Here is a 24320-nt window from a genome sequence, read left to right as displayed (position 1 = left end):
GCTTCTCAAACCTGTTTCTTTCAGGAGTTGTGAGGTGGAAGCCACAGGGCTGGGTAGCAAACACCTGTAATCCCAGTGACGTGGGAAACGGAGGCAGGAAGATCACAGGTTCCAGGCCAATTTAGCTTAGTGAGACCCTCTGTCAAAATAAAAAATATAAAGGCTGGGGACGTAGTTCAGTAGTAAAGTGCCCCTGGGTTCAATCCCCAGCACCAAAAGCAGGGGGGGGGGGGGTTTAGAAAGCTGGATGAAGTTAGAAAGCCAAGGACACTTGGGAGCCACCCTCAGCACAAACAGCCAGGGAACCCAGGCCACTCTCTTCCCTCTCAGAGCTCACCTGGCCAGTGCCCAGCTGAGGTGCTCTCTGAGTGGGCTCTGAGCCAAGGCCCTGGCAGACATCCCCAGCAGCCCTGCGGGCACCTCCACCTGAAGGAGAGGGCCTCAGGTTTAAGAGCACCGGGAAGGCCACCAAGGCCCTCCCAGCGACAGAGCTGGGGGCCTGTGCACACCAAGGCCACTGTGGGGAGGGAGGTGGGGTCACCAGTTAGAAGGCAGGCAGTTCCCTAGTGCCATTCAGGTGCTCTCTGTGGTTGTGAATGAGACAGGAGGGAGTGAGCCCTGGGTGCCATATGCTCTCAGTACAGGCCCCAGGGGAGGCCAGGGGTGAAGTGTGCAGGGCAGGTGATGACCACCTGGGGAACTGGGGGGCCTAAGTCTGCTGCCCTCCCCCCTCCTGGAGGCTGAACTGGGCTTGGAATTTTTCCAGCTCTAACTCCATATATGCCCTGCCTGAGGACAGGGTGTGGTGCCCAGACAACCCAGCTTCCAAGCGCACACGGCCTTAGCGGTCCTTCCTGGCTCTCCTGTAAATAACCCACCTGCAGATGTCTGAGTGCTGGCTCTGGGAGGGGAACATATTTCCCCCATTCTCTCTGGCCATTGTTGTCAGCTCCTGTGTACCTAAGGACAGAGGCCCCCCAGAGGGTGGATCCTGCCACCAATCCCATCACAGTGGGGGTCCTGGGAGCTGGAGCCCGCAGTCTGCATGGTGCTGGTGTGAGGGACCCTTTGTCTCCCTCTCCAATCACCACAGGCCCAGCAGTCCAAGCACCAAAATGTGATGGGGGAAACGGGCCTGGAGAGGATCAGGGGTTGCCAGTAGGACCGGTTCTGGCAAAGGCCAGGGCAGGAGTGGGGCAAATCGTGTTTGCCTCAAATGGGTTCAGAGGCTCTGCACCAGAGCCCTGGGCATCCCAGGGGACCTGCAGTTCGGCCTCACTTACAGAGAGGGTGAGGCTGATGGGTGGAACCCACTGGGGAGGGCGGGGCATGCGGTGGAGACGGATCGAAGCCATTCATCTTCTGCCAGCCGCGGAGCCATCGCGGCGAGGTGCGCCCGCGATCGATGGCGCTGGAATTCAGGGCTCCGAGGGGCCAGGCGCACCCCAGGCTGGTCCCGCGCCCCCCAGGGCTTCGTGGGCTTCATGTTGAGCCGTCAGGTCTCCGGTTTGTGCCATCCCTGGTGCGATGCCTCGGGCATGACAAGGCAAATCTAGTGGCTGGCCCAGCTTCGGATCCGTTCGCTCCATCGCGGCGCTTCGCTCGAGCGCGGCGACACCGGCCCTCTCCTTTCCCGTGCGGGGTCGCAGTCTTTCCTTGGGCCTCCTGGCTCCTCCAGCCCAGGAACTACTCTACAGACAGACTTACTAACTGCGGGAAAACGCGGCTCCTGGTTTAGCGTCCACAGCGCGTTGAGCGACGACGCAGGCCCTGCCTGCCGCCGCCTCCTTGTTCCCAGCAGCTACCGCCTGCCTGCAGAGCCCTCACCTTCCTTCGCCCCGTGGCCCCTGCCTCAAGTGGCTGCCCCTCCGTCCTTAAGCCTGGCTGTGTGGGGTGTCGCAGAAGAGATCTGTCCCAGGACCTGCCATCAACGACCCCCCCCCCATACTCAGGAGCTCCCTGAGGTCGCCGTGGGACCTCAGGACCTCACACCCGAGAGACAGTGAACGAAATGGCTGCAAGGCAGCGACATCCCTTCATCTGGCTTTAGATGTCCCATTCTAAAAGGCACAGGAGACATCTCAGTGGTCTGAGGTTCCCAGAGACCTTGGCTGGAGAACAGCACGGATCCGGATCCGAAACGGGCTGCTGGCCCCGGTGCTTGGAGGGTAAGGGCAGAGACATGCATTGGCCATGGCCTGCTGCTGGGGACTGCTGGACTCAGGGCATGGCTGCCAGCAGCTGTGCAGGTCCATGGAGGACTGGCCGAGATGTGCCTATGACTGGATGAGACCAGAACAAGAACAAGAGAGACCAAAGCCAGGGACACCAAGCCTAAAGAGGGCACAGCGGGGAAGGGGGAGGGAGGAGAGATGGGTCTGACGTTTGCCTGTGGATATCCCTCTACCCTCTATGGCCATGGACCAGGATTAAGGCCTTTGAAAGTAAAATCATTTCACTGAAGTGTACCTAAATCTTCCGCCCCACCAAAGCCCAGGGAAAACAGTTTTTTGTTTCGTTTTCTTTTTCACATTTTGTGGCACTGAAGATTGGACCCAGGGCCCCAGCGTTTAATGCTAGGCAAACAGGTGCTCCCCACAGTTAAGGGCAGTTCCCACACTGCAAAGGTTCCCAGACTCCAGGCCTGGAGGTACTGAGAAGTGGGGGGGGGGGGCTGAAGGTGTGGGCCCAAGGCCAGGGCCCCCGCAGCACCAGCTCCCAAGGCTCCTGGGCCTCAGAGCTCTGGGAGCCAACTCTTTGGACTAGGCTGGGGCAGGGACACATGCACATAGATGGACTGTGCCCTTCCTGTGGCTCCTTCTCTTAGGCCTTCTGGTGCCACCTCCAGCACCCCAGACCCAGAGTATGGCCCCCAGTTGCTGCTCACCTCAGCTATGGAGGGGCTGCTCCAAAGTGAGGCAGAGAGGGACACCAGTTTTCTAGGGGGCCCTGTTCAGCAAAGAAGTGACCCTCTCAAGCCCTGAGTGACTTGCTGCTTTGGGCTCAATCACATCGAATGAAGGGTCCCTTGTCCGTACATGGCAGAGCCCCCACCTCCACCCCAAGCAAGCTGCCTTGGGTTCATGGAGATGGGCAACCCCAGCAACCCAGACCATCAGAACAGCTTTTGGTCCTGAGCCCCCGTGCTGGAGGCTGCAGAGAAGGAGACCCCAGCAGGAGTGGGCGTGGGCGCCCTCACCTCACCCTCAGGGAGTGCAAATGTTTTGTTTGGGCCCAGAGAAAAATTCAACAGGACTCAGAACCCCAAGTGCCCGGGGGAGGAAAGCCGAGGCTGCAAGCCTCCATCCTGCCTCCCCTGCCTCCTCTGCCTCCTGGGAACCGCTCTGCTTTCCCTGCTCCCCCTTCCTGGGCCACCAAGGCTATCACCCCGAGGCAGAGCTGGGACTTAGGGAACAAACCCCACTGCCACCATCTCCTGCCCACTTCACCAGGCCCAGGCTCCCAGTTCCCTGGTCAGTGTGGGAAAGTAGGGAGAGAGGGCCTCCACAGAGCCTGCTACCAGAGGAGGGCCCTGCCCGGGATCACAAAGCAGTGAAACCATCCAGAAAATGTCCCTTTTTATTCCATACGCAATAAGTAAATTGATTTAAAAAAAAATCTTCACCAGGAAAACAGAGGCTGCAGCCCAGGAGAGAAGACCCAGCCGGCCTGTCTTCTAGGAAAGGAGGGTCAGTTCCTGCAAGGGGAGTCCTTGCTGCCTGGGGACTGCCCTCTGGGTCCTGCTTTGTCCCAGGAAAGCACATTTTGCATTGGGGCAGTGTGCGTGGGGACAGTCACCTCGAAGCCCCTGGGACAGCCTGCTGGAAGTTTGCTGCTGCTGCGGGCCCTAAAGGCAGGAGCCCCGCTTTGCAGAGACAGGCCTGGCCCCGGCCTGCCGCTGATTGTCTTCCTATGGCCCCTCTCCGCAGGATCCAGCCTTGCAGCTGCTTGGGGAGCGGCCCTGGTACATTCTGGAGGGGCTCCGAACAGCAGCTGGGGCCCCACACTGAGGTACAGAGGCGGCCCTAGAAGGCCACCCGCCCCGATCGAACCGCGCCCTGCACCCACCGTGGCCACCTTCACTGCCGGTCCACCGGGGTCTGCAGCAACCTGGGGAGGATGCTGGCCAGCGGCGGGCTCACAGAGGCTCACACCAGGCCCGGCATCTGCGCCCGCAGAAAGGGCACGGAGGCAGCTGTGGGGAAGGCGGCCAGCGGGTAGGCCAGGGCCCCGGAGAAGCCGAGCAGCGGTGGGGGCGGCGCGGGCGCCGGGGGAGCCAGCGGGAAGGGCAGCGCGGCCGGGGGCCCGGCGCCGGCCGAGGCCGAGGGGCTTTCGTGGTAGAGCACCGGCACGCGGACCAGGCGCTGCGCGCCGGGCGGGGACAGGCTGGCGGCCTCCAGCTCGGCGGCCAGCTGCCGCTTCCACTTGTTGCGACGGTTCTGGAACCAGATCTTGACCTGGGTCTCGGTGAGCTGCAGCGAGGCGGCGAGGCCGGCGCGCTCCGCGCTGCTCAGGTAGCGCTTCAGGTCGAAGGTGGACTCCAGCTGGAAGACCTGGCTGCGCGAGAAGACCGTGCGCGTCTTCTTCCTGCGACCCCCGACGCCGCCGCGCGCCTCCGCGGCCGCCGAGGGGGCCGGGGCCTCTGCCAGCTCCGCGGCCTCCTCCCCGCCAGCCACCGGGCCCTGCGCCACCAGCTCCACTGCCTCCCGCGGCACCGCTCCCGGCCCGGGGCCCCGCGGCCAGGCGCCCTCTGCGCGCCCCATCTCCTCGCCGGTCTCCGGTGAGTCCCGGTCACTGGCTGCAGGGGAGAGAGGTGCATAATGTTTTGTTCCGGGCGGCCTCCACCTTGAGATCATCCACCACCTCAAGCTGGAAAACATGGCACATTAGGGCCCTGGCATCTAGAACTGGAGGTTTGGGGTAGGAATAAGGAGGGAGGCAGAAGAGGAGGAGGTGAACCTGAAAAGCCAAGATCTGTGGCAAATCCACAGATCTTGGCTTTTCAGGTCCACCTCCTCCTCGGAGGAGACATTCTCACTCAGATATGCACACCCACAGCCCAGAGAACCGAGAAAGAAGGGAAGGGAGAGAAAAGAAAATGCAAAGGCACAAAAGGCAGGGAGCCCTCTGGCTACTCCCCCTGGCTGCACTGCCTGCCCTGGGGAAAGGCACAAAAGACCCACAGGAACCCCTGGGACCAGAGGAAGTACGTCCTTCCCAGAAAGAGGAAAACAAGCATAGAGCCACCCTTGCACACCCGCCCGGCCCTCAGAGCCTCCCAGCACAGGAATAAAGGCCTGCAGTGACCCTCACAGTGCACTCAGGAGCAGAGGCACAACGCTGTCTGCCTGTCTGCGTGCATGGAAACATCCTCCAGAAGAAGGCAGCCAATCCTCAAAAGTAAAATGCAGCTAAGTGATATAAGCATCCCCCCCCTCCAATACTTTGGACCCCTGACCAGATGCCCACAGAAGCATGCCTTGTCCAGCCACAGAAGCATGCCTTGTCCAGCCACAATCCCGCTCAAAGGGAGCACCAGGAAACCAGCAGTCCCACCCAGAACCAAACACCTTCTGTGCTGGAGGTTCAGCCTGCAGATTTGGGGTACGGTACAAAACCCACAGGGACTGCTGAGTCCATGCTCTGAAGAGGGCAGCGCCGCCCACTGCAGGGACCAGCCTGCCCCTCACTGAAGCCCCCACACCAAAGGGCAGGTCCTGGTTGACAGACCGGAGGCTGAGGTGGAGTTTGGCTGGCCCTTGAAACCAAGGGCTCAGGTGGACAAGGGGTGTGCCCCAGTGTGAGCTCTCAGCATGCCTGTGTGAACAGTGCAGACCTCAGTGGGCTGGTGTGAGGGCTTGGCATGGTGTTCTTCCAGCTCTGCAGATCTCGCTTCTGCCCCTACCCAACCCCCACAACATGCTTCATCTTGGTGCCCACGGAGAAATCAGGTTGCAGTTGTTCCGATCACTAGATCTGGGCAATCTCTACCTCCCCACAACACCCAGCCCTCCAGATGAACAGAGGTACACACATTCCCACAGGCATCAAGCAGGCTTGCCTGTTCTGGGGTGAAACTGGGACCCTAACCCGCATTGCACGAAATAAGGAGCTATCAGAAGAAGCCGCCTCTGTGGGGACTGCTGCTTGGGCTGCAGGTGAGGATGGGCCCAGGGCAGGGGGAGGACAAATATTACCCTGCAAGATCCTTTTCAGAATCACCCCCAGAGGGGCACTAAATTGAATTACCAGATTTCAAGCAAACCACCGAAGCACTGCTCAAATTTACATTAAGAGGGTGGGGTGTCTGGGTATTTTGGGCTCTGAGATGTGGGTCTTTTTGCAAGGGGGTCACTCCCAAACCAAGAAGGGGATTATTCAAACAGGGAGAGGGGCTGCTTACTCCCCCAGAACACACAGGCATGCACACAGATACCAAATGGATTCCAGAGCCCTGAGCCTGGAAAAGAGTTTGCAGAGGGGCTGGCAAAGTGGGGCTGGGGGTTAAAACGGCTTTCTTGATCCTTCTTCCAGGGCTCTCCCTCCAAAGGGTAGGTTCATAGGGGTGGCAGCAACCCTGGCAGAGGGAGGCAGAACTCAAGATTCAGAATGCCCAGGCCCGAGACCAGAGTGGGTTCTGGCGCTGAGAAACCCCTGCCCCGTCTCTGAGGTCTCACCAGGAAACAAAGGCTGGCGGGGGAGGCAGAGACGATGCAGGAGGGTTGGACTAGGGGCTTCAGAGCAGCCCCCCCCCCCCGTTTGCCTGGCACAGCTCTGGGACCCAGGAGGGCCCTGGGAGAGGACTAGGCCCTGCCCCCGTCTCCATCTAAAGCTGGCACTAAGGAAACAGGATTCTGGGAGACACTGCTACTATGGAAGAAGCTCCCTCCATTCAGCCCACCCCACAGAGTGGAGGAAAAGAGGAATGTGGGGCAAAAGAGGGGGAGAGGCCCCTGCAACGGCAACGCAGCACCTTCTGCTCAGCGCCCCCGTTATTTTTTCAGGGGATTCAACTTTGCTGGCCCTCCCTCTGTCCTCCCTGCATCAGCTCACTTTCCTCTCACGGGTGGACACATATACAATACACACACATGTGTCGATGCTATAGAATTTTGGCGGTCTCCCATTTTCCTCTTACCACATTCCTCCTTCTTCCTCCATCCTTCCATTTTCTTTTCTCCCACCCCTCTCTCCCTTCTCCTATCTTTCCCTGTGTGGTTTCACTCTCTCTCTCTCTCCTCCAGCAGTCTGTAGTTCGGGATAGGGGACCCCTCTCGTCTGCTCCCTGCCTCCTTAGACCAGGCCATGGGTGCAGCTCCATCTCTGACCCCTGCTCAGGAAGAGAGCTTCCAAACTCGCCCAGCAAGGGGCTCCGTGGGACCCCACACCACCCAGACTTTATTACAAATAAGGGAGGGGGGAGCACAAAGGGCGGCCACCAGTCTCCAAACGAATGCGGAGGGGAAGCCAAGCCCCACCGCCTGGTCCACCCCTCCGGGCGCCCTCACTCACTGTCGGGACTGAGGCCGCCTCCGTAGCCGTGCGCCCGTGGGTACCAGCGCGTCGCACCTCCGCAACCGAGAGTGAAGGGCGGCCCGGGCCCGGGGGGCGGCCGGGGACCGAGGCCCAGCGCACCCGGCCCAAGCAGCGCCCGGGCGCGCGCCTCCCCGCCAGGCCCGGTGCCCGCTCGCAGCTGTCGCCGCCTCTGCAGCCGTCGCCGCCGCGCCTGCTCGGCGTCCTCATCCTCTGCGTCGTCGTCGTCCTCTTCCTCCTCCTCACGGCTGCCGTCGCCCTGGGCAGCGCGTCCCGCGCCCTTGGCCTCGGCAGCCAGTAGGTTTTCAATGAGAAAGGAGGAGGTGCGGGCTGGCGTGGCGCGCCCGGGCTCCGTCAGCTCGTCCGGCATCACGGCCACGGGCCCGTCGGGTTCTGCTGGGCTCCTTGGGGTCCCCGGTGCCCGGGGCGCGGCCAGTCCCCGCTGGGGATGGTGGCACGCGGCTCCCAGGCGCACGCGCGGGCCGGGCCTGGAGCCGCTGCCCGGAGCGCTGGCGTCGGGCCCCGCGGGGCAGGCGGCGGCCTCGGCGCTGGGCTGGGCTGGGCTGGGCTGGGCGGGAGCGGGTGCGCGCCGACAGCCGCCGGGGAGGCAGCCTCGCTCGCCTTTCACGTCGCCGCTCTGGTCGCCGCCGGGGTCGGCCTAACCGGGGGCGGGGAGGGGGGAGGGGCCGGGGGCGGGGCGGCGCGCGCCGGGCAGGCGGCCAACTCAGTCCCAAGGACGCCGCGGCGGCCCCGAGCGTGGCCACTGGCGTAGACGCCGCTCCGACCCTGAGCGCAGGCGGCGGCGTGGCTAAGGCGAGCGGCCCGGGGCACGGGTGGGGGGTCGCGCCTGTCGGGCCCAGTGTGACGCATTCCAGCGGTCCGCGCCACCCCCCCCGAGGGCGGGGCCTCGGATGGACCACTGCCCATTGGATGCAAAGCCCCGATGAAGACAGATTGACCAATCACCGTCCGGCAAGATCCGTAATTACCCCGCCGCGGGAGAGCAGTGGACCCAGCGAATCCATGTGTGTGCGTGTGTGCGCGCGCGCGTGTATGTCATGTGTGCATGTGTGCGTCTGTATGTATGTGAGCGTGTGTGGGGCAGTGTGAAGACACCAAGTCTTCTAAGAAACCACAAGAAGATGGGCTGCAATCTTTCACTTATTTTTTAAGACCCTGCAAACCATTTAAACAAGGGAGCTTTGCCAAAGCAGGGCTGCAAAAATGCATCAATTTTAATATTTACATTTTACGAAATACGCTTTTTTTTGCGAATTGCAGTTCGCTAGAACTCTCCATTCCGGGCTCCGTCTCAGTGTGTAAGGAAATGCAACCGTGCAGGGCACTTCCCGCGATCCTCCCCGTGGGAGCGGGTCCCCACTGCACTGGCACAGGTGCCGCCAACTCCCCGCGGCCTTGGCCGTGGAAGGGGTGGGATCTTACGGCCCAGTCACGTCCCCACCCCTCCCAGAGGTCTTGGCTGCAAGTCCCTTTTTGAACCTCCGTTTCTCTGCCTGTAAGAGTTGGGGAGCCCCCTCCCATTTCAGGAGCTAGGTGACAGAAGAGCTGGTAACTTTCTGATACACTTCATCTGCTGGCAGGTGACTGCCAAGTCACCCATCACAACATGGGCGCGCTGAGTTGTAGCCGAGAGATGCATCCAGCCGCCCGCTGGTGACTGCCCGCAACCTGTGTCCACAACAGGAACGTCCCCCTCGTTTCATTTCCCAGACCATCGTGAAGTGAGCATCACCCCATTTTCCGGAGGGAAATACTGACGCGGGAAGAGACTCCCCCAGTTGATGCTCCAGGCTCCAGGCCTAGAGCTCGCCCTGCATGGATGTCCGAGTCCAGCCTGGCAGCAGAGCAGCGGGATAGGATGCTGGGTGGGTCCAGAGGCCCAGACAGTGGGACCCTGTGGGCTGGGCCTGCAGCGGCGGCAGACAAAGCACAGTTCTGGGTGCACCTCTTGGGCGCGCCTTCTGGCGGCAGTGGTAGAGGACCTCTGGTGCCCAGTGGCTGCACAACCTAGGGCGGGAGGTGGACTTCCTGCAGCAGATGTTCAACCTATCTTCTTCCCCAAGTGGGGCAAAAAGAATCAAATCAGGGACTGGGTGGGTTGAGACAGCCACATGGACGGGTTCCTAACCCCATTTCATAGTTGAGACCCCGAGCCAAAGTTGGGCGGCTTAGCAAAGAGCTGAGGTCTCCTAAGTCCTGATCCCTGGGGTGTCCAGGGTCAGAGACACCAAGGACTGCAGGTGCCCCAGCCAGAGGGGCTGAGCCCAGGGAATAAAGGGTCACCCAAATTCGTTTGGAGGAGGAGGAGCCCACAAGCTCTGGGCAAACGTCGTCTACTCCGAGGAGTTTGGACAAACGGGGCGACTGAAGCCAGAGAGTGTCCCCAAGTAACAGGGCGACGACTGCAGGAAGGGCGCGATTTGGATAATCACCAATATGTGCAGGTTGCCAGGTCCACCTCCAGCGGGGCCTCCTCTCGTTTCCTCTCCGTCCAACCCAAACCTGCAAGGACTGAGCCCTGGTTTCCCCTTCTTGGAGCACCTTCAGGATGCGGGCGTGTCCTCCTCAAGCCCCCTCTGAGGCGGCTTCCTCAGAGCCTGGATTCAAAGTCCCTCTTCTCTGGGACTCGTGGCCCTAGATCAGGAACCTGAAAACCTGCGCCAGCGCCGCCGGCATTGCGAGGCGCGGGAGTGGAGGCTGCGAGGCGCCAGGCGCCCACCACTGCCCTCCTACCGCTTCTGGGGGGCGCATGTGAGAGCGGCGCCTGCAGGGCGGGCGTGCGGGGCCGCGGTGCCAGGCGATGCGCGCGGTGAGCCTGGAGAGTGCTCCTGGCCACTGGCGTCGGCCTTGGTGACTGGTGGCGAAAGTGCAACCCGACCCCTACGGGGGACACCCGGAGGCAGCTGACGCACCCCAGCTCTAGACTATCCACTCTGGCAGCCCTCGTGGTTCACGAAGACGGTTAAGGCGAAGCCTGGGACACAGCGCTGGAACTGTCGAGTGGGCGGGAGGCAGTTTGGGACGCGCGAGCTGGCCCAACCGGTGCCGGTGCCGGGTGCTGGTCCTGGGCTCCTGGGGCCGAGTGGGCACTCCTGCGTCCCGGTGAGCGGAGGGTTCGGGATTGGACTGTGGGCAGAGGCGGTGAACCGGGATCGCTGCCTTCGGGGCTTCGTGCGTTTGGAGGTGGCAGGTCGGGGTGTCCAGTGGTTCTCAGGTCAGCGACAGTTGGGACGAGCTTCCAGAGACACTCTGTGAAGTTGCCTCTCTCAGCTGGGACCTCTGGCTTTCCCAGGGCCAGGACCCAAGGTTCCCCTGCCCAGTAGGTACCAGACAGAATTCGTGGATTGGGGAACTGCCCCAGCTCCAAAACCCGGCCACTTCCTGTATGTCCATCTGTGAGAGGTCGCCCCGCACTCCCCCCAGGCCACAACCATCCTTCCTCACGGACAATGGCCACCATGCCTGTCACTTCTCAGTCTTCTTCTGCCCTTCCTGGCATCTCTGCTGCGCTGTCCCCTGGGAGCGCCCTAGGCTCTCCAGCAGACCGGCAGGGAGTCCAGAACCCTCTCTGTTGGAGAGCTCTGCCTTCAGCGGGGTCCTCCTCACCATTGTAACCCAGTGTCCAACTCAGGGCTCCTAACCAAGATGCCCCATGCATCTGAGGAATGGGTCATGGGAATGATCCCAGCACACAGATCCGAATCCCAAACTACAGGCAGCCACAACTCGGTTTTTTTTTTTTTCTTTTTAATAAACTTTTTTGGGAACAATTTTACAATTTAGATTTTATTTTATTTAGATTTTATTTTTATTTCTTTCATACCTCATCCCAATCTTGTTTCTCTTTACCTCATTCCCTGCTGTCCCAAGTACCTGCTTTTATGTATTAATTTACAAAAACAATACAACATTATATGCTTCTACTTCTCATTAAAAAATCTAGTTAACCCCCTATCAAACCAAACTGGGAGGATTCTCAAGTCTCTGATATACAATGGAGCTGTATTTGTATCAAACCTATGCAAATCTCTGTGTAGTTTTAAGTCATAGCTAAAGCCTTGTGATACCAGATACAATGTAAAAAGCTGTTGTACTTTATTTGGGAATCATGACAAGAAGACAGTCTACCTGTTCAGTGCAGGTTTTCATATATATGTGTAGGTATGTATATATATATATATGAATCTATTTTGCAGTGTTGGGAATCAAGCCCATCTTTTGAATATTTTCTTATCTGTGATTGGTGGAATCTGAGGGTGCCCAACCTGCTGTGTGTGCACGATGTACCTATGTTGATAGATCTATGTTGATCCTTGCAGGAACACCCGGCCCCCAGGTGCTAGGGATGGAACCCAGGGACTCAGGAATGCTGGGCAAGTGCTTTGCTACTGAACTGCATCCCCAACCCTTTCTAATTATTTATTTATTTATTTATTTTAAGACAGGGCTTCACTAAGTTCCCCAGGCTAGCCTTGAACTTGTGATCCTTGCTCCAGCCTCAGAGTAGTGGGTTACGGCACTGTCTCCTCTGCGGTTCCTTTTTGTAATTGCTATGTACTAATCCAGAATTCACATGCTGTTGTTCCATTACTACAGCTGCGTACACAATCCCCCAAACAGCAACACAGCCGTTTGTGAGAGTGCTCAGAGCCCCTCTGGATCAGGATGGCTCATCTCCAGTTCATGAAGTCTGGGCCCCAGTTGGGAATCTTGAAGTGTGTGGTAGCACATGGGGCTCATCTACAGCACATCTGCTCCTTTATCTGGGGCTGGTGCTGCTGTGAGAGACCCCTACAGGGGCCTCTCCATGGGACTGGGTTCCTGGGAAAAGAGGGGACAGAGACAGGGGAGCAGGCGGAATCTAGCCTGGGAATGCAATCCTTACTCCACCACACTCGATTGATTAGAGCTGTCGCAGCTTCCACCCACGTCCAAGGGGAGGGGACAGAGACCCCCTGCTCCAGTAGGAAGAAGGCTGAAGTCACCTTTGTCCGACCGTATGAGAAATACTTTGTGGTCCCTCAGGAAAACATACCTGCTGAGTCAATGCTGTTTCCCTCTGGAGGAGCCCAGGTTGTTTCTGCACCACTCTTGCGGACACACTGGAATGAGCAGACCTTTCCATCTTCTTGATGGGCTGAGAGACTTTCTGGAGGTGATGCCTGAGGGTGGAGATCTTAGGTGCTGGTCTAGGTAGAGGCAACCTCCCTGAGCACTTCAGAATTGTTCTCCAGAATTTTTCTTCACAATAGCTGTGCCTGTTTCCATTTCCTCCCATGTTCCCCAGCATCAGCTCTTCTGTCACACTTGTGACACGGTGACGCAGAAAAAGGGAATCCTGGGTGTTTGAGGTGATTCTTTGCTCGCTGACAGGGTGAAGGAGCTGCAGGGCCGAGGGCAATTGAGGAGTTGGTAAGCTGAGAATCAGGTTCCTGTGGGACCACAAGCCACGGTAAAGAGTAGGTTCTGAATCTGCAAAGCAGGGGGAGCCACTGAAGCTTGTTGAGCTAGGGAAGTGACAAGATCAAAGCTGGGTTTTCGGCAGAGTCATGGAAAGTCACAGAATCTGCAGGGTGGATAGGAAGCCAGGACATCCAAAATGAGGTGCTTAGCTCTGGTCCAGAGTTAGCCAGCACAGAGCCACAGCTGGGATCAGGAAACAGCAGGCTGGCGCGCTGGCTGCACAGGGAGAAGGGCGAGGCACCAACCATGGCCCTGCAGCCATCCCAGGCAGCCTCCCCGACTGACTACCCTGGCCCAGACCCTGGCAGCAGCCAGTGGGTGGTTCTTGTGGACTCGCCACAGCCTCTCCCTTAGGTTACAACCAGCACAAACTGCCCTTGGCAGAGTCTGGCCACCAGGGCTCCTGTCCTCCCTTGGGCCCTGGAAACCTCAGTGTCCTCAGCTGTGCAGTGGGAAGGAGGCTGAGGGGACACCATGCTGTGGACAGGTCTTTGGTATATATTAAAAGCATCTGCCTTGAAAAAGACCAAATGTTTGAAAATTACTTTGGCTGCCTTTTGAGGGTCTAACCACTTCCCTCCTTGTGAAAGTCTCCCTTAAAACTGGAAAAAGGAGATCATTTTCATAATGTGTTAAGTGGGCTTCCCGGAGTTCACTTGGCCGCCCGGAGGCTGTCGGGAGGAGGGGAGGGAGGAGGAGGGAGGGGGAGGGAGAAGGGGGGGAGGGAGAAGAGGAGGGAGGGAGAGGGAGAAGAGGAGCAAGGGGGAGGAAGGAAGAGGGAGGGGGAGGGAGGAGAAGGGGGTTGGGCTAGAAGAGGGGAAGAGAAGGGACGCGAGGGGGGAGAAGGGAGGGAAAGGCTGGGAGGAGATGGGGGCGGGACCCGGGATCCGGTGACTGGGGGAGGAGGGGCAGGACCGGGGCGTGGGGAAGGGACCTAGAGCCACGCGCCCTGGTCCTCGCGTGCCCAGGGACGAGGCGGCCCGGCCCTCCCGCCCCAGCTCCCCGTCGTCCGATGTCTGAGCCGAGCAGCGGGGCTGCAGGGGCTGTGGCGCGTCCTCCAGGCCCTCCGGGCGCAGCGCGGGTGCGCATCCCGCGACCCGGTCCGCAGGCCCGGACTCTTCCCTGCCAGCGGGGAAGGAAGGGCCTCCCCACCTACCCAAACGAGGACGCGCGAAGCCGCCTCGGGAGCGGACGCAGGGACCTCGGACTGCGCCCCCGCCCTCCCCAAGCCCCGCGCTCTGCCGAGAGGCCACCGGCTGGGCTCTCGCTGGGCTCGCCCTGCCCCAGGCTCGGTGGCTGCTTCCAGGTCCCTGCTGGGGACAGGCGCTCACCTGATCGGTGAACGTTGCTCAGCAAACGTGGACCTTACCAGGGACGGTCTGCAGGTCGGTCTCTCCCAACTGTTTATTTTGAAAACTTTAAAACTTAAAAAGTACCCTCCGGGTACTGGAGGGATCTTAAAAAAGAGTGGGGATGCGGCTGGGGTGGAGCGCCCCTGGATTCAACCCCTAACACCACAGAAAGTATGTAAATAACAAAAAGTTGAAAGAATGGGCCCGGGAACAGCCACACTCTCTAGCTGGATCCTCCCTCCATCAGCAAGTTGCTGCCCTTGCTTAGGGCACCTGCCTGCCCACTGTCCAGTGTTTGGGTTTCCTCTCCTCCACACAGTTGACAGTCCCGGGCAGGCTCAGGAGAGGCTGCTAGATGTGACTTTGAGGACACCCTTCTCAGGGGGCAATTCTGTTGGAAATCTGACTGTCCCGCTGGTTTGGCAGCTTTTCTTGGAGACGAGATGGTGTCATAAAAAGGTAGAAATGAGTAAATTTGGGTCCCAGCCCTGTCAACAACCAGAGTTAGACTCCAAACATGACTTCCTTCTCTGGAAATGGACATAGGAAGGCTTGTTGGGCTGGTGGCTGTGGTGGCCCCAGCTGGGGAGACTCCTCCTGTTCTGAGGAAAGCATGCCTTGAACCAACACATGCTCTTTTGACAGTTTTAAAGTGTGCTACAAAGCCTGGCTCTTGGCTTCCTCCTGGAACCTCTGGCTCTGCCTTCCAAGCCCAGGGGCCCTGATCTGGTGTTCCACACCCCTCCCCACCCCCCATGAAGATTTTCACAGTTTCGGTCACTTTAAGACTGGGTGCGGGACGTATGGTTTTAATGTGAAGAGCACTTCGAGGTGGGAGCGGTCCGGATTCCACAATGGAGCACAGATTTGTTTTCAGAACCACTGGGGACCTTCAGACCAGCTCAGGCTGCCTGTGACCCTGATTGGAAGTGACATGGGGTTGGAGAAAAGAGACTGGAACAAAGGGCTGGTGACCATGCTGCAGGGAGCCTTTCATGAGGTCCAGAGGAAGATTCTAGAAACTGAAGCTGGTCAGCCCAGGAGCCCCCGCTAGCCTGGACAGCTCTTCCAGCCCCCTGGGTCTTGCAGTGCATGAAGGACATGTTTGTGGGGCTCCTGCTCAGGTCCCCAAAGTCTGCTGGGCACAGGTGTCTGTCGTTAGGTCTGGGGAATTCTCTAGGCTTAGTTATCCTTTTGGTGGGTTGGGAGGGGCTAGCCAGGGCCGGGGGGGGGGGGGGGCGGTGGGAACAAGAGACACAAGAATATGTCTCTCCCCTTCCATGGAATTAACAGCCACTTCCAGCCCTGGCTGCAGGCAGCCTTGTACAGGGGGCTTCTGGTGAATACTCACACAACCCCCAAGGATCCAGAGCACCTAGTAATACCACTGGGAACCCGCTGTGGCAGGGTCTGTAATTCTGAAAACTGAAACACCCTTCAAGCAAACAAGGAGGGAGGGGGCTGGACACATACGGAGTGATCCATCTCCATGTGGTCACAACCTGGACCCAGGATGCAGAATACAGGGCCCTTGATACGGGGCTGCCCCAAGGACTGAGGATCTGTGGGAAAACAGGCACCAAGGGCCAGGATTGAGTTAAGGGGTCATTTGTAAACAGGCATATCCATGAATGTAGGTGCACATCTACATGAACTCTTAACGGTTGTTGGTGAGTATGTCTCTGGTGGGTGTAATCCCCTGCTCAAATGCACATTTCCAAGTCCTAACCCCAGTGCCTCTGAATGTGGCCTTATTTGGAGGTGGGTTTCTTGCTGATGTAACTAGTAAAGGTGAGATCACACTGAGCAGGGTGTCCCATAGAAAAACTAGACACAGATGCATAGAGAGGGAGAAGTCCTGGGGAGGTTGTCCCCCAGAGAGCTTGTGTGGTAGGCAACATAGCAGTGTTCAAAGGTGAGAAGGTTGGCTCATGAATGCTGGAACCTCATCAGTGGATTAATCCATTGGATGGATTAATAATTTGAATGCATTCCTGGTGGCAACTGTAGACAGGTGGGGTGTGGCTAGAGGAAGTAGGTCACTGAGGATGTGCCCTGGGGATTGCAGCTGGTCCCTGGTTCCCTTTCTCCCTTTCCTGGCTGCCATGAACCCAGCTGCTCTCCTCCACCAGACCTTTAAGCCATGATGTTCTGCCTCATCTTGGGCCCGGAGCAGCGGACTCCGCCAAACGTGGACTGAACCTCTACTTCCGAAACCATGAATCTAAAATAAGCATTTCCTTCTCCAAGTTATTTTGGTCAGGCAGTTGGGTCACAGCAACAAAAAACTGATATACGGTACAGGCCAAGGAAGCCCCAGGCTGGAGAGAGCCCTGGAGCAGGCCTTCCCTGAGAGCTGCTGGTGCCCAGCCAGGCCACTCTTTGACCTGGGGCTCTGGACCTCCAGAAGAGTGGGAGGAAGCCTGCTTCTGTCCTGAAGCCTCCTCAGGAGTAGCACGGTGTCACAGCAGCCCCAGACCCTAGCACAGTGTGGTGGGGGACCCTCCAGGAGCCGACTGGGTGCCAGGGCCCAGGGTGAGAGGACCTGCCACTGTCTACTGGGCCTGGGCTTGTGGACTTCAAGTTTTGTACCAGGTGAAAGAAAAAATGAAATGGAAAATTTCAAAGTCACCAAAGTAATTCCTGGGAGATCACTGAAGGAGTCTGGTCCTAAAGAGAATTGACAGTCTCAGAGGGCACACTGAGGCCATCTCTCTGTGCTCACAGAGTGGTGGGGTAGGGGGGCCAAGGGTCTCCTGGGCTCAAGTGTGCACAGGAGGGAGGGTTGGGCAGGTGGCCAGTGCTGAGGGGTGGGCAGGCCAGGAGCCACCCAAGAAGTCAGAACCCCAATAGACGCCCAGATGTAGGGCCAACCAAGTAGCTATATTGGCTTGTGTACCACCCCCCCCCAGGCCACCATGAGCTGACCTCTCACCTCCTGGAGGTGGCAATCAGGCCTTTCCTGGGCAGCAGCCAGCTCACCCTTGGCAGTTGCCATTTGACCACACCAAGCCTCAGTTCCCACGTTCAACAGAAGAATTCATGGGTGCCCAGATCAGCCAGGACCATGGTGCCATCAGAGGGTGCCTGCCAACCAAGCCCTAGCCGTGCTGACCACTTGGAAATGCATCTGAATGCATATTACACACACACACACATACACACACACACACACACACACATACACATATATGATATAAATTGCACCTACTCAACATGAGAGGAGACCAGTGCATGTGGATTCAGAGCCAGGTTAGTGCTGGCCATCTGGAACCTGCCACTTGAGCCCCCACCTGAGACCTGTTGACATTCTGGGATGGGCCCTCCTTGGCCTCTCAGCAGACACTGCCTGGGCACCCACGTGCCCCCACGCCCCCATGTCCACACACTCCTACACACAGAGACCCTGCCATAGCCTTACACCATGTGCCCACCCACATTGGCACTGCAGCCCCATGGGTGCACAAATACCTACGCACCTACCCAGCCCTTCCCACTCACCCCACACCAGACACTGTCCACACCTGCTCAGGCCCATGACACCCACCTGGCCTCACTCCCCTCACATGACGTACCCCCCACATCCACATGGCCGCCCCACAGAGGGACTCTGCCCACCCTACCCACAAGTCCCCAAGGGGTCATGTGCCTCTTGTCATCTGCCCATCAGAACCCTGCTATCGTGTGCCCTCAGAGCCCCACGCTGCCAACCCAGGCATCTCCACACGCTGCCCTTTCCCACACTCATCAGATCCTGTGCAGACCTGCCCAGACCCAAGCATGGCACGCTGTGCCCACGGCCTCACCCACAGGGCCACAGGAGCTCTGCTCTCTGGCTCAGCCCCAGACACCCTCGGTGGCCGCATCAATTTGTGGGGAAAGGATGCGCCACATGTTTCCATTTTTGTGCACGAACAAGGAAGCTCATCACTGTTTGCTGAAGAGCTGGTTCTATGGAGAGAGCCTGTGCGGGGCTGCTGGGGGGAGCGGATGGCTACGGGAGCCTGCCAGGGTCAAGCTTACTGCTGCTGCTTCTCTTCCCCCTTTCTCCTCCCCGCCCCTGCCTTGACCTCCTCTTCCTCTTCTCCTCTGCTTCATTGTGCTTCTCCCAACAGCCCACTGTCTGCCTCAGCCACTGCAGGCCCACAAGGATGTCGCCATGGAGCACAGCTGTGCCTTGGCCCCCAGTCTGAGCTCACGGCTTCCGGAGGCTCCAGGGATGCTCCCTCCTGCCTCCCAGCTTGACTCCACCTCCACCTCCGTGTGGCCATCCTTCCCAGCAGATCTCCCTGCTCCACTTAGGAGTACACCATGGTTGCACTTAGGGCCACCAGGATATCTCAAAGTCCTTGACAACCACACTGCACCTTTTTCTGTATAAAGTGACCAGGGCCTGATATCTCTGGGGCCACTGCCATGGTTACAATGTTTGTCTCTCTAAAACCCCCGTTGAAACAGTCATCCCCAATGCAACAGTAAGAAGAGGTGGGGCTCTAGATGACCCAGGGCTCAGCTGGCAGGGATGGGATTAGTGCCCTATAACAGGGCTCCGGGGGGCATTTCTGGCCCCTCTGGCCCTTCTTTCAGGTGAGGGTGCAGCAACAGGGCACCATCTTGGAAGCAGACCAGCCCTTACCAGACACAGAACCTGCAGGCACTGGACTCCCAGCCTCCAGACTATGAGAAGTAAATTTCTACCACTTAGAACCACCCAGTCCAAGGTGTATCCTGGACAAACAGACATGCTCAGCTCCAGGTGCTGGCCGGCCTCCCGCAGTGTCGGAGCCCAGGGCCTGCACTCTGGTGGAGCCACCAGCCATTATCTCTGTGGGCCTGGGCAGACTACCCCAGTGACTGTAGGAAGCAGGATTTTGAGCCCCAACTAGAATGCTAGCTTTCCTGGCAAATTAGTTCAAAAGGAGGGTCCAGAATAATGGCCTCGTGCAGAGCCCTCCTTGTGGTTTTCTGGCTTCAGCTCCTGCACGTCGCCCTTCGGGGAAGCACTGCCTCGCAGTCACTGCCAGGGTGCCCTGGCACAGCTGGACTTCTCCCATGAGCCCCGCAGGAGGCTCAGGGGAGGGGAGGACTGAACTTCAGCCCAGTATTCCTGTAGCCTGGGGACCTGCTCCCAGCCCTGTTGGGGGATCCAGGGCATGGGAAGGGGGACACATTGTCCTTTCTTCTGCCCACTTCTCAGGCTGCCCAGAGATTCCCTGGAGCTCAGCTGCAGGCCCTGGCAGGGAGAGGAGAGGAGGAACCCTTAGCAGCTGGATAGCTGAGCACACTGGTACCATCAACCCACCACCCTCACACCTGACTCCACAGAAAACCCCAAACCTGCAACACCAGAGGGCAGGCATTCCTTTCTGAACGCTGTGTCTGAGCAGGGTGCGGTCTTGCTCTCAAGGCTCTGTTCTGCCTGCACAGCTCAGGCAGAGGCCTCTCTGCATATAGAGCCCTGTACACAGGCATGACTCCTGCGCTGACCAACAGCTGGTCTCTGACTGCACTCAGTGCCAGCGCTTGTGGGGATCATGTATTAGGATGCGTGTGGAATGAGCAGGTTTCATTTCACAGCTTGGCCTACTCTGAGCACCCCAAAGTGGGTGACGAGGCCAGGGTTGGCGAGGAGCGGCAACCGGCTGTCTCTTCTGGGAATGAAGGTGAGCACACAGGATGCAGTTTGCAAGGGGGTCTGATTCTCAGTGCAGTGCTGGAGGGACACCCAGCATGGAGACTGAAACAGAGACAGATGCAGCTTTGAAATAACTCTTGAGCCAGGTTCAGTGGCACACACCTATAATCCCAGCAGCTCGGGAGGCTGAGGCAGGAGGATTGAGAGTTCAAAGCCAGCCTCAGCAACGTGAGGCACTAAGGAAATCAGTGAGACCCTGTCCCTAAATAAAATTCAAAATAGGGCTGGGGATGTGGCTCAGTGGTTGAACGTCCCTGCGTTCAATCCCTGGTACCAGAGAATAAAATAACTCTTGAGCCTGGCATGGTGGCACATACCTATAATCCCAGTTACTTAAGAGGCTGAGGCAGGATGATCGCAAGTTGAAGGCCAGCTTGGGAAACTTATCAAGACCTTGTTTTGAAATAAAAATTTAAGAAGGGCTGAGGCTATAGCTCAGTAGCAGAGTCCTTGTCTAGCATGCATGAGGCCCCAGGTTCAACTCCCAGCACAAAATAACAAAACAAAAGCCTTTGAATAAATGGGTCCACAAACAGGGTCCAAATCACCCTGCTTTACATTGTTGGAGCCAAGAGAGGAGGTGCTAACACAAAACAGCTTCTTGAACCTTGACCAGCTGGGCCTGAACTGTCCTGGCCAACTGTCTGCTGATGCTCCAGCTTTCTGGAACCCTCTGGCTGCCTTGGCACAGTGGAAACATGCAGCTCAGACAAATGTACTCAGAAGGTCTTTAAAAACCAAAGCCAGAGGGGGACTGAAGCAGCGGCCTGTCCCAAGGGCGCCACCTTCAGGAGGTTAGTGGAACGGACTTGATAACTGGATCCCGCCTGGATCCCGCCTGGGTGCCCTCTTCAGACTCCTCCGCACTGCCAGCCCCACCCCTTCCAGGACACACAGGAATGGAAAAACAGAGTCTCTGGAGTCTTCCATGGGGCAGAACTGAAGTGAGGCTTAGAAATGTCTCCTCCTCCTTCCCAGGTGCTCATGAGACTGTCTCCTCGGGAATTCCATACACCTACAGGAGTCCTGGATCCCGGGACAGGGAACCTGAGCCTTCTGGTGGGCAGCGAGGCAGGCCAGTGTCTGCCAGCACCGTCCCTGGCCATCTACACTCTGCCCCACCTGGGCTTCCATCTCCACCGTCTCGGGGCCTGGTGTACCCTCATCCTCAGCTCAGGCCTGGAGAGGCACATTCGCTTCATTTAGTCACTCAATCTGGGGAGGCCCAGGAGTCCAGCTGGGAAGACAGGCTGGGAGGTGTTCAGTCTTCATAATCCAACTGCAAAGAAATGGTGGCTCCAGGGAGAAGCAGGAGGGGAGGGGACCTGACCCGGTGTCTCCTGGGGGCTCATGCTTCCTGATGCTGCATCGTGCGGAAGAGGCCTCCGATCTCCATGAGCCGAGGTAGACCCATCAGAGGATGCTACCATTGCTGCCTGGGGCTGGCACTCAAGTCCAGGGGCCCCAAGAATCCCTCAGCCAGGAGGCTTGACTTCCCCATTTCTTGGCCAGCAATTAGTACCAAATGCCAGCAGGAGGCAAACCTGATCGCCTTGTGGTGACATGTTAGCCAGAAATCAGCTCAGTTTTCCATTTAATCCTTCTCTTGACACAAGAAACCAGCAGAGGTTAGCTGACTGACCCAATTCACCAGGAGCCAGCCTCCGGAACCCAGAGTCTGCGTCAGGGTAGGGGTGCTGCCTGGTTGCAAGGGCAGTTGGCCAGGCTGAGCTAGAGGAGTGCAGGGGTCACTCAAACTTCAGCCCAACAGCGTCCCTTTGTTGGGAGACACTGTGGTCGGGGAGGGGGAAGGGAAGGTGGCCAGCGCCCGATGGGCAGCCAGGGATGAGGAACTCTTGCTTGGGACAACACCTCCAGGGTCCACAGAGACAGCGGGGCTGAGAGTGTGATTTCACGATGGGGAGGCGCGCAGATTGGGGACCTGCAGCACTGACTGCCTCCAGCCCAATGCCCTGTGGAGGGGACGGAGACTCTTTCTCTGCTCCATTCCAGTGGGGCAGGAATCCCCAGGGTCAGTCCTTCAGGAGTGTGCCAGGAGAGCCCTTCCTGCTTCATGATCATCCAGTGCAGGGCCACTGCCACGCCCGCCCCTAACCATCATGTCCCCAACTGAGGGTCTCTGAAAGCAACATGGCCCTGCCTCCTGCCTGCACGTGGGTCTGTCCTTAAAAACAGACACAGATGCTTCAGGTCTACCAACAGCCATCTGCTGCAGGTGGATCCTGCTCCAGGGTCCCTGGTCTTTCAATGCCACACCCCAGCTCTGGAAGCCTCTGGCTTATTAACCCCTGAGTTTTCTCGATGAAAAAAAGAGAGAATAGCTGGGGATGTGGCACAGTTGATAGAGCGCTTGGCTTGCATGCACAGGGCCCTGGGTTCAATCCCCAGCACCACAAAACAAACAAACAACAACAACAAAAAAACACTCTTTTAGGGGCTGGGGATGTGGCTCAAGCGGTAGCGAGCTCGCCTGGCATGCCTGACAAAGATGTTGTGTCCACTGAAAACTAAAATAAATAATTCTCTCTTTCTCTCTCTAAAAATAAATAAAAATAAAAGGCACTTATTTGATTCATTAAAAAAAAGAGAGAGAGAGAACATAATAACAGGGACCAGGGTGATGCCCAGGGCATGCCAGTCCTTGGCAGAGGTGGGGTGCCAGCTGGGGTTTGGATCCACCACACCCCCAGCACAGCACGCTGGGGTCTGACCCCCTGCTGGGCACCTCCACCCCTGCTGCTCATGCCAACTGGAGGCTCCAGGTGTGGGAGGCCAGCTGCTCCTTCAGAATCCCAGAGGGAGGCAGGGACGACAGCTGGGGACTCTGGATGCTCCCCACACAGGAGAGGCACCTGGCCTCCACCAGGTCCAGGAACCCAAAGCACCAGGCCAGGTGCACTGCAGGACAGTCAGCACCCCTGCCCCCTGCCATCATACCAGGACCCCTTCCCACGCCATATCCTGGCCAGGCTGACACTGAATAGTCAAAGCCAGTCGCTGTTGCCAGCAAGCAGATGGGACTGAGTCGGGGTGGGGACAGTCAGCTCCCATATTCCCAGCACAGGTCCTTTTGCCCCTCGCAGCGGAGCCTCAGGTACTGACAGCCCATGCATGGCACAGCCCAGAGAGCAGATGGGGCCTCCCAGGCTGCAAACTGGCCTCCGCTGCTGTGCGGTGGGATCTGCACCTTGAGGAGGGGTCCTGGCAGGTTCCAGAGTGGAGCTCAGGTACTGCCCTTCCCGCCGGGGTTTTCATTCCCCAGTGCAGGAGAGGCGTGCAGCAGACGGGTGGGAAAAGGAAGGAAGGAACCAACACTCCAAGCCAGCAGAGACTGCCTCCCACTCCCTGAGGCCAGCAGCACCTCTCCCCAGCGCCCACACTCATCCCACCCTGGTGGGACTACCTGCATTCCTCAGGCTTCTACGAATCTTCCTGCTTCTGCCTTCCCAGTATCTCGGGACCCCTCGCTTCTCAGGCGGACACTTCCCATTGCTCCAGGGTGCCCAGGACTCTATTCAGAGCACAGGGGATCAGGAAGGTAGGTGGCAGCCCCCACCCAGCAGGACCCAGAGCCTCTAGCATCCTTGGGCTCCGCTGCCCTTGAATCCTGTTAGGTTGGGTCTTGTAGGTGGGGCCCCCACACCCACTGCTGCTTCCCTCAGTCTGGTTGACTGAGGGCTTTCGCTGCACACCAGGCAGAAGAGTGTGCAGATGTTACACGGAAAAGCGAAACCACACTGAGTCCAGGTCTAACTCAAAGACTGGTGCCAGTCCCCTACCCCCACTCCCACCCCCATCCTACCCTAACCCCATGCTGTGTCAGGAAGAGGCAGCACCCCAGCTGCAACTACTGCCTGCTGCGTACACTAAGATGAGTTCTAGCCAACTCTAACCAAGGCTCCGCCTTCCTGCTAGGTCTCTACAAGTGCACAGATGGGAGAGGCAGGACCACCAAGACCCCCTCCCCAGGTGCAATGCTGGCCTCATTTTATTAGGGAAGGCCAGAGGGACAACCACACGGAACAGCCCACAGGGTGGGGAACTGGGAGTGGGAGGACTGTCTCTACTTAGGAGACTCAAACTGTCTTCAATTAAAGAGGCTGGAGTGCTGGGGCACAGTGCTGACCTGCACCTAATCACCTGCAGCAGTGACCCCCAACAGGGAGCAAATCTGACAGCTGTCCCAGCAGGGGCAGAACCCTGCAGGTGCTCTCTGCAGGCTCCACTCTCCCAGA

At 58.3% G+C, this 24320-nt stretch overlaps 1 protein-coding gene across 1 annotated transcript; it reads right to left on the bottom strand.

The window, feature by feature from the left end:
* Positions 1-4148: 4148 nt before the first annotated feature.
* On the bottom strand, positions 4149-7903 carry Hmx1 (H6 family homeobox 1). Its single transcript, XM_077110204.1, has 2 exons — positions 7513-7903; positions 4149-4798 (listed from the first exon to the last, which is right to left on the bottom strand). Exons 1-2 carry the CDS (start codon positions 7901-7903, stop codon positions 4149-4151), a joined length of 1041 nt encoding a protein of 346 aa, XP_076966319.1.
* Positions 7904-24320: the final 16417 nt, after the last annotated feature.

The sequence above is a fragment of the Callospermophilus lateralis genome, chromosome 8 (genome assembly GCF_048772815.1).
Source record: "Callospermophilus lateralis isolate mCalLat2 chromosome 8, mCalLat2.hap1, whole genome shotgun sequence".
Taxonomy (NCBI): domain Eukaryota; kingdom Metazoa; phylum Chordata; class Mammalia; order Rodentia; family Sciuridae; genus Callospermophilus; species Callospermophilus lateralis.
Note: the sequence above shows the minus strand (reverse complement) of the source record. Positions and strands in the feature narration are given on the sequence as shown.